The 15,672-nt window shown below is 35.3% G+C and overlaps 1 protein-coding gene across 1 annotated transcript in view; it reads right to left on the bottom strand.

Moving 5' to 3' along the window:
- The window catches only part of CAND1 (cullin associated and neddylation dissociated 1), a 43,901-nt gene that overhangs the window by 26,041 nt on the left and 2,188 nt on the right, over window positions 1-15,672 (bottom strand). The window contains exons 2-3 of the mRNA XM_027542477.1: window positions 8,551-8,694; window positions 1,132-1,286 (exon numbers count right to left, since the gene is read on the bottom strand). Coding sequence (XP_027398278.1) covers window positions 1,132-1,286; window positions 8,551-8,694 — 299 coding nt within the window. The remainder of the gene's footprint in view (window positions 1-1,131; window positions 1,287-8,550; window positions 8,695-15,672) is intronic.

Here is a 15,672-nt window from a genome sequence, read left to right as displayed (position 1 = left end):
TGATGGACAGGAAGCCTGGCATGCTGCAGTCCATGAGATCACAAAGAGTCGGACTTGACTGAGCAACTGAACTGAATACAACTATAAATGACATACTCAAGAGTTGGTGAAATGTTTTTGAAGTAACTAATTCAGTAAGGGTAAAGTAACAATGACATGATACAGTGAGGAAAAAAAAGCCCATCAACTCTGGGTTAGAAAATAATGTGTATGAATCTTCTTCACCCAACAAGCTAATCAAAACTTTGGATGAACTGACCTAATCTCTCTGAATTTCAATTCTCTTATCAACAATCTACAGTATTAAGACCTCCCACAGGATTAACATTTGGACAAAGTGAAATAGTATACATGCATCATCTAGCATGATAGTTAGCACAGTAATTAATAAATATTAAGTAAATGAATGAAAACTACATACTAAGACTACATTTTTACCAATACACATATTTCCATGAAAGAGTAATTGCACTCCATTTGCAGATGAGACAGTAACTTTAGACTGTTAATTTAAGCCAATAGCTTAGTAGTCAAGACCAATTCTAAAACTTACATAAAAATTTCTGTTGGAGATCAAAAGCTAATTACTTGACAAATTCATTAACTGTAACTGTTTTAAACTTTTTAAAATTGTAAGTAGTTATAAAAGGCTCAGCCTGAATTAAAGATACTAGTAAACTGAAATCTTTCATAGCTATCTTAATAGTGTTAAGTTTTACACCATAAATTCTAATGCAAAGCAAAATTAATACTGAAAATGGAAAGCTAATCAAAATAACTCATGGTTTTGGGTATCTTTTCTCCCATTGCATACACTGGTTTGACTCTTTTCTGCAAGTCACTGTACATGCAATGATATAAAATCAAGTTCCAACACCAAAAATTTTCAGAACTGGCATTCCAAAAATACTTAAATTCAATCAAAATAACTGAATTTATTTTTAAGCAAAAATAAGACTCTATAGACTTTTTTCCCCTCACTGTTCAAAGGGATATTTACAAAGATCTTTCAGGGGTAAATACATCTCTCTCTCTCTCTCTCTCTCTCTGTGACCAGGAGGAAAAAAAAATTAAAGGAGAAACACTTCCATTTATAAAAGGGAAACAGAAGGAAAAAACACTCTTGCTTACCACTGGAAGCTGGAGGAAGTTCTCCAATTACTGTCTTGAGGCCAATACTCGAAATATCTCGAAGTTGTTCTTTATCAGAAAGCATGTTAGTGCAGAGGGTATCTACAATTGTCTCTACTTGGTACTCTTTCACTTTACTCACTAAAGGGCCAAGACTGAAACACAAAAAGAAAAAAGAAAAAAATTAACCTAGATAAAAAAAAAACACAGAAAGAGAGACAAGTAGTATACAAATAAGAGTATAAAAAATTCTTGGTTAATAAGCTTCTGGCAGTTTCTAATTTCTTCCCATTTATTTTCTTCATAGTATCATGAAACTCAAGATGCTTTCACCCGACCCCCACCCTTGGCAAACCCTTCAAATACACATCTTGTAATAAAAAAGCTAATTAGGAGTCTGTTCCTAACAAGAATCCCATGATTTACCAGCAATAGAAATTCTATCCAACATATCACATTTGCCAACTGTGATCCTTTCTTCCTACCATCTAACACCAACTTCATTCAATTCATAAGCCCAAGAATTTATATTTCTTTTATTTTCTTGTTTTAAGCATCAAGTAATCAGTTGCAGAAACCAAACAAGTCAGAACCTCTCCATGCTTCCAAAGCATCTTGAATATGCCTTTCATATTAGTATCTCATACTGCTACATACATGCACTGCATGTAAGTCCACTGGTTGAGGATAAAGGCAAGCTCTCCTCCTATGTCCTTCCTACAGAATTCAGTACATAGATACCTGGGGCATGACTATCCATTGAAGAGCCACTGTACTCAAGACTGTACTGAATAACAAAAGTACGGCCCTGATCTTCAAAAATTTACCATCTGGTTGGTGAGGTAAGGAACTCACATAACTATTTTAGAAATTAACTGAAGGCATTCACTACTCTGCGCAACAGAAAGAAAAAAAAAGGTAACTTTTAAATGCAATGTTAGTATTTATTTACAGACAGGAGACTGCACTTCAGAGAAATTTTAGGTACTTGCATTTACGGGATATAGTTAGAAAAAAGAGCATTTCAAATGGAAGGATCAGATGCTAGAATGAATACAATACACACTAAAGAGATGAGAAGTCAAAAGAATTGCCTGACTTAGTCATTACTCATATTAGTTTTAAACTTTCAGGGTTACTTTTCAGGGACCCCAACTCAAACTTTCAGAATTGTTGCTATAAAATATTGCCCCCAAAAAGGTAAAAAACAAAACAAAACAAAACCAACAGGGACTTCTCTTTTGGTCCAATGGTTAAGTTAAGACTCTGCCTGCCAATGCAGGGGACGTGGGTTCAATCCCTGCTCCAAGAAGATTCCACATGCCATGGGGCAACTAAGCCCATGCGCCACAACTCCTGAGCCTGAGCTCTGCAACAAGAGAACCCACCCTCAATGAGAAACCTGTGTACCACAACTAGAGTAGCCCCTACTTATTAGCACAACTAGAGAAAGCCCTCTCACAGCAATGAAGGCCCAGAGCAGCCAAAAAATAAAAATGAATTTGCAAAACTAAATAAAAACCAACAACAAAAGAAACAAATAGAAAAAAGGCAAAATGGCATACTGAAAGCGTCCTACATCAATATTTACAATAAACAATGAACTAAAAAACAATACCATCAAAGGGAAGAAATTATGAAACTGAATAGGAAAAAAAGCAAGACTTAACCATCTGCTGTCTACAAGACACATAATTTAAAAATAAAAACAGATTAAAAGCTGAAAGTAAGAGAAAAAAGATGCACTATGCAAATACTAGTTAAAAAAAAAAACTGGGGCAGCTATATTAACATAAGAAAAAATATATTCCAAGATACAGTATATTTAAAAAGAAATATTTTTACTCATAAAAACATCAAACATCAGGAAGACATAATTATAAATATGTATGCCTCTAATCATACAGCTTTAAAATACATGAAGCAAAAATTGCCATTATTAAAGAGAAAAACAGATAAACAGACAATGATAGTTGAAAATTTTAACACTCCTTCTCTCAGTATTTAATATCAAGGAAAAAAAATCACAAAGGATATATAAATCAGAACAACACTACCAGCTACCTTGACCTGACATTTATAATATATCACATCCAACTTCTGTAGAAAACACTTTCAAATATACACAGGGAGCATCCACCACAGTGAAAGCCACTCAGTCACGTCCAACTCTTTGCGACCTGATGGACTATACAGTTCATGGAATTCTCCAGGCCAGAATACTGGAGTGCGTAGCCTATCCCTTCTCCAGGGGATCTTCCAACCCAGGAATCGAACTAGGGTCTCCTGCTTTGCAAGCAGATTCTTAACCAACTGAGCTATCATATGCTGAATCATAAAACCAATCTCAGTGAGTAGACAGAACAATACAAACCAAAACAAACAAAATAAACCTCTCTGAAATCTTAAAGAGTATGATTCTCTGATCATATGCAATTAAGTCAGAAACCATTAAAAATAAACATCCAGAAAACCTCTAAATATTTGAAAATTGCTTCTAAATAACTGGTAAATCAAATAATCATCACAATGGAGATTAAAAATGCTTCAAACTGAATGATATAAAAAATTAATCACACACTACTTAGAGAAAATATACCTTTAAATGTTTAAGAATTAGGAAAGGAAAAAATGAGAGGAAAGAAAAATAGTTAAAAAAAAAAAAAAAAGCAATCAGTAAAATAAGGCAACACACAATAGGGAAAATGAACAAACCTTAAAGTCAGTTCTTTGATAAGATTAGTAAATATGGTAAATCCTTGATTAAATGAATTGAGGGGAAAATAGAGAAAACAAATTACCAAAATTAGGATTAAAAGAGGTGGATATTCACTGATAACAATTGTTAAGGTAGAATATCCCAAGGAATGAACAGAAAGTACTGTAATAATTATGAGATACTGCAGTTAATGGTTAAAAGATCTAGTTATTATTGTAATTGTTGATCCTCTTCAAATATTTCTATAGCTTCAACACAATTTCAATCAAAATTTGAGCAAGCTTATTTTTAACACAGAACCTGAGAAACTGATTCTAAAATTTACATGAAATACAAAGAACTTAAAATACTCTTGAGAAAAGAAAAATGAGGCTAGAAAACTTACATGACCTTACTTCAGACTGCTACAGATCTGTACCAGCGTTTCTCAACCAAGGGAGATTTTTGCCCTTCAACAAAAATTTGGCATGTCTGGAGACATTTTTGGTTGCTCCTACTGAGGCATGAAGGAATACTACTGGCAAAAATAGTGGGTAAAAGCTGAGAGACTGCTAAATATCCAACAATACATGGAATGTACAAGATAGTTCCCCATAACAAAGAATTATCTGGTCCCAAAACTCAAGAGCACCAAGCCTGAAAAAGCCTGAGCTATGCTAATAAAACAATATGGCATTGACATTAGAATAGACAAATAGACCAGTGGAACATAACAGAGTCTGGAAACAGACCTAACACTTTTATAGTCAATTGACTTTTGATGGAGATGCCAAAACTGACAGTACAGAAAGGAAGATGCTTTCAATAAATGGCGCTTCAACAACTGGATATCCATATGCAAAAAAAGAAATAACCTCAATTTCTACTTCATAAAAATTAATTCAAGATAGATCACAGAACTAAAAAGCTGAAACTATAAAGCTTTTAGAAAACAAGGACAATCTTTGCAACATAATATAAACAGATTTCTAAGAACACAGAAAGCAATAACCATAAAAGCTGAAACTAATTTATAAATTAAGTCAAACTAAATTTTAAAGTAAATTAAAAATTTAAGGTCAAATTGGGAGAAAATACTTATAAAACATATATGTGCAAAAGGACATATACCCAGAATATATGAACTACAATTCAGTAATAAAAAGACAACCTCAATTTTAAAAACTGGGGAAAGTCCACAAAAAAGTAAATGGCAATAAACAAACAAAACAGCATTAAACATCGGTAGTCATTCAGAGAAATGGAAATTAAAACTACACCTATACACCAATTAAAAGAGATAAATTAAAAAGCAACATAACCAGGACTTCCTGGCAATCCATCAGTTAGGACTCCATGTTTCCACTGCAGGGGGCACAGGTTTGATCCATGGTAGGGAAACCATCTGCAATGTTGAGAGTCGTAGCCAAAAAAAAAAAAAGTAACACAACCAACCGTTGATGATAATGCGGAACAACTGTACTTTCATGTAAAATGGTACAAATACTTTGGAAAACAATTATCAGTTTCTTAAAAATCCAAATGTTCATGCATGCTAAGTCGCTTCAGTCATGTTCAACTCTTTGCAAGCCAACAGACTATAGCCTGTCAGGCACCACTATCCATGGGATTCTCCAGGCAAGAATACTGGAGTGGGCTGCCATTTCCTCCTCCACGGGATTTTCCCCCAGGCAGGGATTGAACCTGAGTCTCTTATGTCTCCTGCATTGGCAGGCAGGTTCTTTACCACTAGTGCCACCAAATAGACAACAGCAATTTCATTCTTCCTAAGAAATAAAGACAGACACATGTCCTAAGATTCTTACAAGAATGTTCATTCTACCTTTATGCACAATAGCCAAACCCTAAAAAGATATCAATGAACTACTAGTCAACAGCAAAAAGTCACAAAACACTAATATATCCAAAATAAAACCAACTTAAGGTGAACAATGTTGACCTCTAGTAAGAAGTTGTGAGGTAAGGATACAATTTTATGTTTTCCAAATGGTAATCCAGTTTAAAAGAAAAAAAAGTTCAACTTTTCTCATGATGCCACCAACTGCATCACGTAGTTTCCATCCTATTTTCCACTACTGTTCTATTAATGCGTCACTACCTCACTGCTTTCATTAGATAAACATAACACTATGTTTTCATATCAAGCAGGGTTAACCAATACATCTCCAAGTCCAGTGATTTTTCAGGGCTTTTGTGGTCTAACAAGCAAATATCCTGCCCCTCTTTGCAAAATGCCCTTTAGAATCAACCCCAGCTTGTGGGAAAAACTTGATTTTTCGAGTTAAGTTAGCATTAAAATAACCCAGAACTAACAACTCTGTTGAGTTATTCTATCCAGGGACCTGAGATGTCTTGCCATTTGTTCACAAGTACATTTTTGCTATTGGTCAAGAGTATTGTCAAGTTTTTCTCCTATAAAAGTTTTTTAACAAATAAAATTATATGCTTACTTTAAACCACACAATATCCTCACCCAAAGTCACCACTGTAACATCTGTTACATTTATTGCTAGGCATTTTGTCTTTCTGTTGCTGTAATAAACGGACATTTGCTTCCATATCTTCTGTTTTATTTGCTTATATGAAGGCTGATTTTTGTTCATTAATTTTACAGCACACTCCTTCACTGAATTTTTTATTCTCTTTTCTTGATTGACTTGTTTTTGGCTATGACCTTTTAAAATTCTTTTATGTCTTAATTTCCTCCCCCTTGTCTTACAGTAGCTAATGCCTTCAAAAGAAATCTAATGAAGATAGAGAAACACTCGTGTTCCTGCCTTTAGTGTGAAAGTATCTGGTAATTTAGTGGCTTTTGGGTTGAGGTATAAATGTGTTTGTGCACTTTTTAAAAAAGGACCTATGGATTTCCTGTTATTAAATGCTTTACTTGAAACGAGTGATGAATTCACGTCAATGATATAAAGCATCTCTGACCTGTTCTTCACTCTGACATTAAATATGATGCCAGTTTTCAGAAAGCACTTCATTCCTCTAATTATATTAAGCAGTCTAGGTGTTGGATTTTATTTTTTTCTTTTAAACGAAGAACAAAAGTTGAATCTCATCAGTACCTTGACAACTAACCAGATAGTTTTTTCCCCTCATCTATTAACATGATGAAATAAAAATATTAATAAAGCCCATAATATTAAATTGTCCTTATATTCAGGATGAAATCCACTTGGTCATGGTAAACTGCACTTAATATACTACTGATTTTATTTTGAACATTTAAATGAAACTGATGTGTAATCTTCTTTTAGTGTTATATTTAGTCAGAATTTGTTATCAGTATTTTGTTTAAAAGGTTTTAATACTTTATGTTGTAAATAATTCTAGAACTATCTATACTGGAATTATCTGTTGTTTGAAGTTTCAAAGAGTGTGTGAGAAGATTTTTGGGCAGGGGTTTCTTTTGGGTGATGAGTTCTTTGACAGATTTTTCAATTTCTTGATAAAGCTACTTAGTGATTTATCTATTAGGACTTTCCCTCCTCCTAGAATCAGTTCTTGAGTTTTATCTCCTAATATATTACCTTTGTTTCTATCTTCTTTCTTATATTATTAAATATATGTCATTTCCCCCCACCTGTTAAATTTTATGTATAAGAGATCATCAAAAGCTCAGGTTTCTAACAAGATTCATACTCAAGTGAATAAAGATCTGTGTACCTCTCAATCTGGGACAAAACCTACTTTTTATTATCATTTTTAAAGGCTAGTTAATTGCTCAGCACATATGTTAGACAAAATTTTGTTTGTTAATAAGCACATACCAAAATAAAAGATGAAAATAACTACTAAAGTAAAACTAGACTCATTGGCTCTATTCTGCAACTTATTTTTTTTTTGAAGACCCATTTTATTTTAAACCTGCAAATGCCCCAAGTTAAAGAAAGTTGTATTACATGTCTAGAAAAATCTATGCTGACCAATGATTTCTCACACTTTGCCTGTTTTTACAGATGTGTAAATCCTTAGCCTTAAATAAATTTAAAGCCTTTATAAGAATATTCAAAAGTAATAATGAGAATGCTCTATTTAAATTAATACCACATATTATATGTCATACAAAATGAGATTAAATTCTATAATTTAACTTTATAGGAAGCCAAAGTTATTGTACTTACCAATAACTTACTATGTAAGTTTTTAAGGATCTCTAATATTTGATATGCATAAATTAAAAAGGTGCATTAATACAATTTACCAAGAACTCAAATTCTCTACCCAGTTGTCAATATCACACCTAAAAGATGCTCTCAATGCACCACTCTCCAAAGTAATGGGAATTCTTTTAACTGTTGTATCATCAGTGTTAAGTGAACTATAGTTTTAACTGCTGCTATCCTTTACTAAGTCTTATTATTTTTTACTTCCCTTATCATTGGTTCTTAAACTCCACACTGCCTTGGAATATACAGTAAGTAGGCCTTTTAACCCAGCTAAAAAATCTGGCCAAATAAGTAAGAGAACCAGTCTTTCTAAAGTTTCATAAGATATAAATACCATTGTTCTAGCCAATATAGAAACTACATATAAGGATGTGTCTACGTACCAAGTACAAATGCTAAGTCAAGATACCCACAAAGTCTAAAACACTCCACAAAGACTCAGAACAAAACTAAGAAAATTTACCAGTTACCATATTGAACTTTTTAAAAGCTGAGGTGGTAGGAATCAAGTAAAACACAACTCACCATTTGACAGCTAAATTCTGTACCTCTCCATTTTTATCTTCCAGTAACTTCAAAATCATTTTCACTACTTTTCTTTCACTATCATCATCCAACTTGATGGAATCTTTCTGCAGTTCTGTCATCAAATCATTTGTAGCCATAAACCTAATAAAAGATTAAAATTTGTCAGTAATTAAAATTTTTAAGCATTAACAAAAATCACTGTTTTCAAATCTAATGCTATCACTCATATCTAAGTCCTGATGTACTCTTTTAAATAAGGTATCATTGGCTTTATTTTCCTCAGGTTAGCCTTGATTTCAAATTTACTGACAGGACCTTCAATGAATAATAAAGCTGACCCTTGAGCAACGTGGGCATTAAAGGTGCCAAGCCTCCCCATGCCCCACCCCCTCCTCCACATCTCATCAAAAATCCATGTATAACTTTACAGTCAACATCCACAACTGCACAGTTCTCCATCTGCAGATTCAACCAATCGCAGATCATGTAGTATATATGGCATGCATTTAATGAAAAATGTTCCCATGTTAAGTGGACCCGTGAAGTTCAAACCCATAGTTATGGGGTCAACTATAATTGCATCAAGGCTTTTAGGGGAAGAAAAGTGCCTCTCTACTTTTACTTTGCGTGTGATTTGAATTTTATCTAGGAAGTCTTTAACATTAAGAATACCTTCCTGTGCAATACTTTAGTGTCAGACTGGGCGGCTCATATTACAAACCACTGGGAAAATTACAAAATGCACTCTCACCTCCATCCCAACTCCCACCACCAGAATCAAGTGTATTTTCAAAAGGATGTTTTGGAGCAGAAAGCTGTTCCACCAGACATCTAGCCCCCTTTCCTTAAGGACCACTGCCAACGGACAAAGTTTTAAACTACACACCAGCATAATTCTTATCAAGTCTTGTTAAACCGCTTAAAAAGAAAAGCATATGGTCAAATTGGGATAACACAGGTAAATTAATCCTGTGCCTTTTAAAATTAACACTGTTCTCCTAATTGGAAGCCTCTTCCCATTGTACATGATGAAAAAAATGAATTTAAAATCATGTAACAGTCCGGAAAGTTAAAAAGAAAAAAACAACTAAATAGAACCATGCACGCACTTCTACACGCAAAGCACGAAAAGCATCTTCACCAATTATTTTACTTAGATAAAATCCATTAGACAGGCGTATCAGTTAGGAACCTCTAAGAATCTCTGAAATGTTAATCATACAGTTGAAGAGAAAACACAGTGATCATCAATTTAAATTTAAAAAAGCATATCATCCCAATAAAAAGTTATTTTATAGTTCTGAAGAAACTACGGGTACAAAGATCCCTTCCTTTATTTACCATTTATTTATTCACTGCCTGTTATGCTACAAAGGCTGGATTATGAGCAAAGGACCCTCAGAGAACTTATACTCTAATAAAGAAATTTATTGATTTCAAAAATCTATAATTAACAGTTAAACATTTTTAAAAACTGAAGTGAGCATCAGCAAAATTAGCAATAGATAATATTTTTAAAAATCAGAAAACTAGATTGCGATAGTAAGAATTACGTTTTAATTGTGACCCTAAAACCAGAAAGTTCCCTCTGTTAATGTGTTAAAAAGTTTGCACTATAAATCTGAAAAAGAAGTAGTTTGACCAGTTTGAAAGCTGTCCATGGCAGACTGAGAAGCCAATTTGTAAAATGTCTCTTACGCATTTATTGCTTTAGCTATGGCACGAAGGGCTGAAATGATAAACTTAGATCCAGTCCCTTCCTTTGAACTTTTCATCTCACATGGCAGACAAACAGGTAACTTGGACAAATCTCACACAAACTTTTAAAAATACTCAAGGGTGTGCGGCAATGACCACACCAAAGAATTGACAGTTTGGATTTCAAAGGTTTAAGAGGGGTTTCCATGGAGAAAGCTGGTTTGGGATTTTTAAATCTGTGTGCATGGTGGTGGTGCTGGGGAGGAGCATAGCACCCCAGATGAGAAGCAATTCAGTGTGTCTGAGACACAGGGAAACCTAACGGGAAGATGGAAATCCAGGCTGAGGTTAAGATGGGACAGGCTGTACATACTCATTCCCTATGTCCTGAGAACCTTCTGTCAGGTACTATGCTAGGTGCTATGGAGACAAGGGCTAGCAAAAGCAAACACAGGTGCTTCCTGCTACCTTGAAGTTAACGTAACAATCGAATGGAGGCATAATAATTTTTTTTAAACTACATATATGAGTACTTATCATATGTAGTTATGAACTGAGATAAATGCTATGAAGGAAAGGAACATGATACAAAGACAATGGGCTAACAAAATAACATGAGCTAGACTGGAAAGAAAGTTGTGTATCAGAAAAGACTAAGGTCCTAAACACGAATAGGAACTGTGTATGGGGAGTGGGGAGGTTATAACCAAGTAAGCAAGGGCCAAAAGATCAGAGAAGTCTGAAGACCTTAGCAAGATTTTAGTCTGTATTGTAAAAGTGATGGGAAGCTACTGAAAAGCATTTGAGGTAGAAATGAAGAGTAAGTGGAATGATCAGATTAACATTTTCCAAGTATTACTCTAGTTACACTGTGGAAAATAGTTTGAAGAGAATCAAACTTCATTTAGCAGACCGAATGGAGAACAGTAAGGAGAGCTGCTGCAGCGGTCTAGGTGAGAAATGATGGTAACTAGAATTAGAGTTATGACAGTCAATGGAGATGGAAAAATGGACATAGAGCCAATTCTCATTAGCAAAGTAAAATGTGTTGTAACCCCCAAATCAATTCTCCAATGCTTTCATGTCATTTGCAGACATGTGAAGAACCACGAAACATTTGAAGCACCCGAAGTACGCATCCGCACACACTCTCAGCTGACACTGTCCAAGGTAATGGTCTGCCTTACTTCGCCTCTCATATGTAAACAAGCATCCTCCTCTCAGTCTATCTGGTGCCATTTTTTTTTTTTTTTGCATGTCTGTGCTTTTTGTTGGTAATTTTGCTGTTTAGAATGACCCCTCCAGGTGCAGTGCTGAAGCGCTATCTACTGTCCCTGATAGCACACAAGAGGGTCATGATGTGTCTTCCAGAAGAAATACATATTAGACATGTAACTACTGTAGAACAACAAACAACCCTATTTGAGACTTACAAGATTAAAAATTAACAGGCTTTTGAAATGGATTAGATATGGGAGTAGTAAAGCATGAGTTAAGTACAAAGAAATAGGAGGGAAAACACAGGATTCTGGTGTTACAGTGGGTATGTATCCTGTCCAGTCTTAATGTTACTGAATAACCACTGTCACACATTAGATGGTTCAATCACTCATCTTACATCAGAGGGAGAGAGAATTAACAAGCCTAGTTCCACTACAGACTACACTCAATGGCCACTCCTCTGATCCTAATCAACAAAATCCCAGCAAAAGTATAGCCGTCACCATCATGAATTACTGCCCTGAAGACCAACTTCATCTGCTCTTGGCCAAAGAAAATGAAGATTTGGGGGGAGGGGAGAGATGCTGAGAAAGGGGGCCTAGTAGCCTCTACAGTCCAGGAACTGTTCTGAGGTTCATACCTAAACTTCAATTACAATATCCAAAAGAATAATCCAAACAGATCAACAGATCTTATCTTACAGTGAAAGGATATTGTTTTCCTATATATAATCACACAGAACATCCATTTCAGGTAAGTTCACTTAGCAACACAAAACACCAAACATCCTCCTAACTAAAAGAGTGACTGCAACTTCTGCTTTACAATAGCTGTTCCCTTGCTTTACCATGCCTCCTTATAACATTTATTAAGATGTCAAGTGATCGAATTGCCCCTTTCTGACAACATCCACTCTAAAGCAAACAAACCCCTGCCTCCTTAGACCTTCCCAAAATTATCCAAATAGGTACTAACAACCTCTTACTGAGACAAATGGTAACAAACCCAACCTGTGGGAGGGATACCTATACATATGAAAATTTCAAGAAGGAAAAAATGGTAAACAGTGTTTACATACAAAATAAAAGAGCAAAGAAACCACCCACTAAGTTACCTGGAGACTGTTAGCGATTTGAGGGAGAGTAATTTCAGTCAGCTTAGGTGGGCAACCTCTCCTGAGTTTATCTCATCTATGGGAATTAGTGCAGAAGGCAATGATCAGCTGTGATATTTAGGAAGAAAATTCTAATGGAAGAACTACCAACATACTGCATTAAAGAGGCCTGAGATAAGGAGACTAATTTGAGAAATACTCATCAGGGAACTAAAGTAAAGAAGAAAGGGTGATATCAAGGGTTCCAACTGGGACATTTGGTGGATGGTAACATTAACAAGAAAAAATAAGTTTTAAGGTGGGAGAGGAGGAAGTTGTTAACAAGCAGACTTCTATGGGAGTCCCAGGTGGATTAACCTACAGGCAGTGGCATCTCATTTACTCAAATATTTTGGTGCTACCATCATTAGAAACTGTGCCAAGGCTCTGCACAAAAAGTTATAAGCTAGACAGTCAGAGACTGCAACTTAACACACTTGGCTTATTCTACTGAACTGAAAGTTCCCGGAGGAGTAAACTTATTCACCGTAAATAAATCCAATGCGGAGAGGCAGAAATAATGGTAGAAAGATACACTGTGAAAACCACAGTGAGTGGTTTTCACAACACTTCTAATACACAAACACAATTTTAAATTTTACCCTTGCTTCCAACAAAGATTTAAAGGCTATTGGCAAACTGCATTTCCCAATGAACAAATTACCTTTCAAAGATTTCATACACACCCCACCGCTATCTCACTTTTTCTCATTTCTTCTCTTAGTCATGAATCAACTTGGGACAGTCTTAGTATTGTTCATGTAAATAAAACTACTTTTTAGCCATCTTTCTTCTTCCCAGTGTCCTCAATGAGGTCCCTTTCTCCTCTTTTTCAGTGGTGAGACCTAACTATTGCTGATTATGAGTGTTAGCAGTACCTGCATCCACACCTCCCTCCAAATCACATTAAGTGAAATCACGTAAATCACTGCCATCAACAGGCACAGTACTTAGAAAATGCTCAGAAGTCACCTTCTTAAATCTACAAATCTATTTCTTCTGATCAAATCTACTTTTCTTCAAACACAAGCAGAAGAGCCTCTCCTGTTGTAACAGCTGTCATTCAGTTGCTCAGTTATGTTTGATCTTTGTGACATCATGGACTGCAGCACACCAGGCTTCCCTGTCCTTTACTATCTCCTGGAGTTTGCTCAAACTCATGTCCACTGAGTCAGTCATGCTATCCAACCATCTCATCCTTTGCTGCCCCCTTCTCCTCCTGCCCTCAATCTTCCCCTAACCCATTACTGTAAATGCCCACACAGTACTTTCAGCTATTATAGGACCTGTAAGGTCCCTTTCAACTCTGAAAGCTGATGATTCCATAACAGGCCTAATATTTTTATTAGCATCTTAAACAGTTTTCAAGAGCAAATGTTTTCCAATAGTCAAAATATATAAATTAATTTGGTGACAAACCATTATCAAGCTGGGAAATTCTACAACGCAGTGAATTAAGATCGCATCAAATAATTTGGGTAGATTTTGCAATGATTTCTTAAAGAAACTTTCCCAATCCTTATGTTTTTTTTTTCTTAACTCTGGAAATCAACTAAAACAAGTTATCTATTGAGAACTCCCAGGACCAAGGCCCTAAATTAAGTGGAGGATTCAGTTCAATAAGAAAAGGTCCCTGCCATGTCTAACAAGATTATTTATACTCTCTCCCTGAGTGGTGCTTTGTAGAGAATGCTCTCACACCTGTACTCATATTCTCTTCAAGACCTAACTCAGATCACACCTTGCACGTGAATCTCCTTGCTTTCATGTTCTCTGCCACTTAGGCCTGAAAACTACATACAGCCCTGGGTTAATTATCTTTTTACAAATGTCTTAACCATTCAACAAGCATGCAGACAATACTGAAGGCAAGCACTAATCTTCAACTTTTTGGAGTACCTCTTAGGGAATTTAAAGTGTCTTCTAGCACAAAATATTCCACAAGCCTAACTCAGAACTGAAATTTAAGGTCTTATTCGTAATGTCCTCTGGTAAAAACCTTGGTGAAGTAGAGTATGGTAGTTGAGAGTTTATGCCCTGAGGTTATCTGGAAATCCTAGATCTGCTGCTGTCAAACTGCCCTTGGGCAAGCACTTATTGTCAGACTGAAGTTTCCTCAACTGTAACAGAGACTGCTTGTGTCTACTTTATTAAAGTTGTAAGGATCAAGTGTATAAAGTCCACAGTAAGTATTAACTATTATGTACAGAGAGATAAAACAATGATAAAAAAATTCGTTTAGCTTTTGATTCCCTGGAATGCTTTAATTCAGTTGGTGGTGAAGTACATGAAAATAAAAGCAGAATACCATTAGTTACCTCAACCCACTGAATATTCAGGATTAGTATTTATAAACGAAGCATTTGTTTTATTTGTGCATATTAAAGTTCTCATTCTTTTATCTACAGAATCACCAAGCACCCACTCCAGTGTTCTTGGCTGGAGAACCCCAGGGACGGGGGAGCCTGGTGGGTGCCGTCTATGGGGTCACACAGAGTCGGACACGATTTTTTTTTCCTTTTGGATGTACTGTTTTCTCTTCCCCTTGCACAAGGTAAAGTAGTCTGCATACGTTAAGATTTTCTATAATGTTAATTAATCGCGTCCTCAAGATCCTTCTAGCATTAGGTATTTTAAAACATGTGACTACAACTGTGATATTTCCAGCAAAATAAACAAGTATATAAATTTCTAAAGAGAAATTAGAAAGCATCATTTTAAAATAGAACACATGTATTCAAATACAGAAAAATCTTGTACTTGACTGCAAATGCTGTTTTAATTAATCTCTTACATGTCAGTTACTTAACATACATAGTGCTTTGGTTTCAAAGTCTTGTCTATTACTAAAGGGTGTGAGCGTATTACAGGTCTTAAAAATACAGTTATTAAGAATATCTTTATGACAAATTACTGAAAGGCATTTACTGTTCCTAGGCATATCTTCTATAATATTCACCAACTATTTTTAGAAGATTAATCCTCCAAGCAATGTTTTGATTTATTCAAGCCCAAACTAGTAGATAACCCTTATCGAGTTCCACATT

This window comes from Bos indicus x Bos taurus, chromosome 5, assembly GCF_003369695.1.
Source record: "Bos indicus x Bos taurus breed Angus x Brahman F1 hybrid chromosome 5, Bos_hybrid_MaternalHap_v2.0, whole genome shotgun sequence".
Taxonomy (NCBI): domain Eukaryota; kingdom Metazoa; phylum Chordata; class Mammalia; order Artiodactyla; family Bovidae; genus Bos; species Bos indicus x Bos taurus.
Note: the sequence above shows the minus strand (reverse complement) of the source record. Positions and strands in the feature narration are given on the sequence as shown.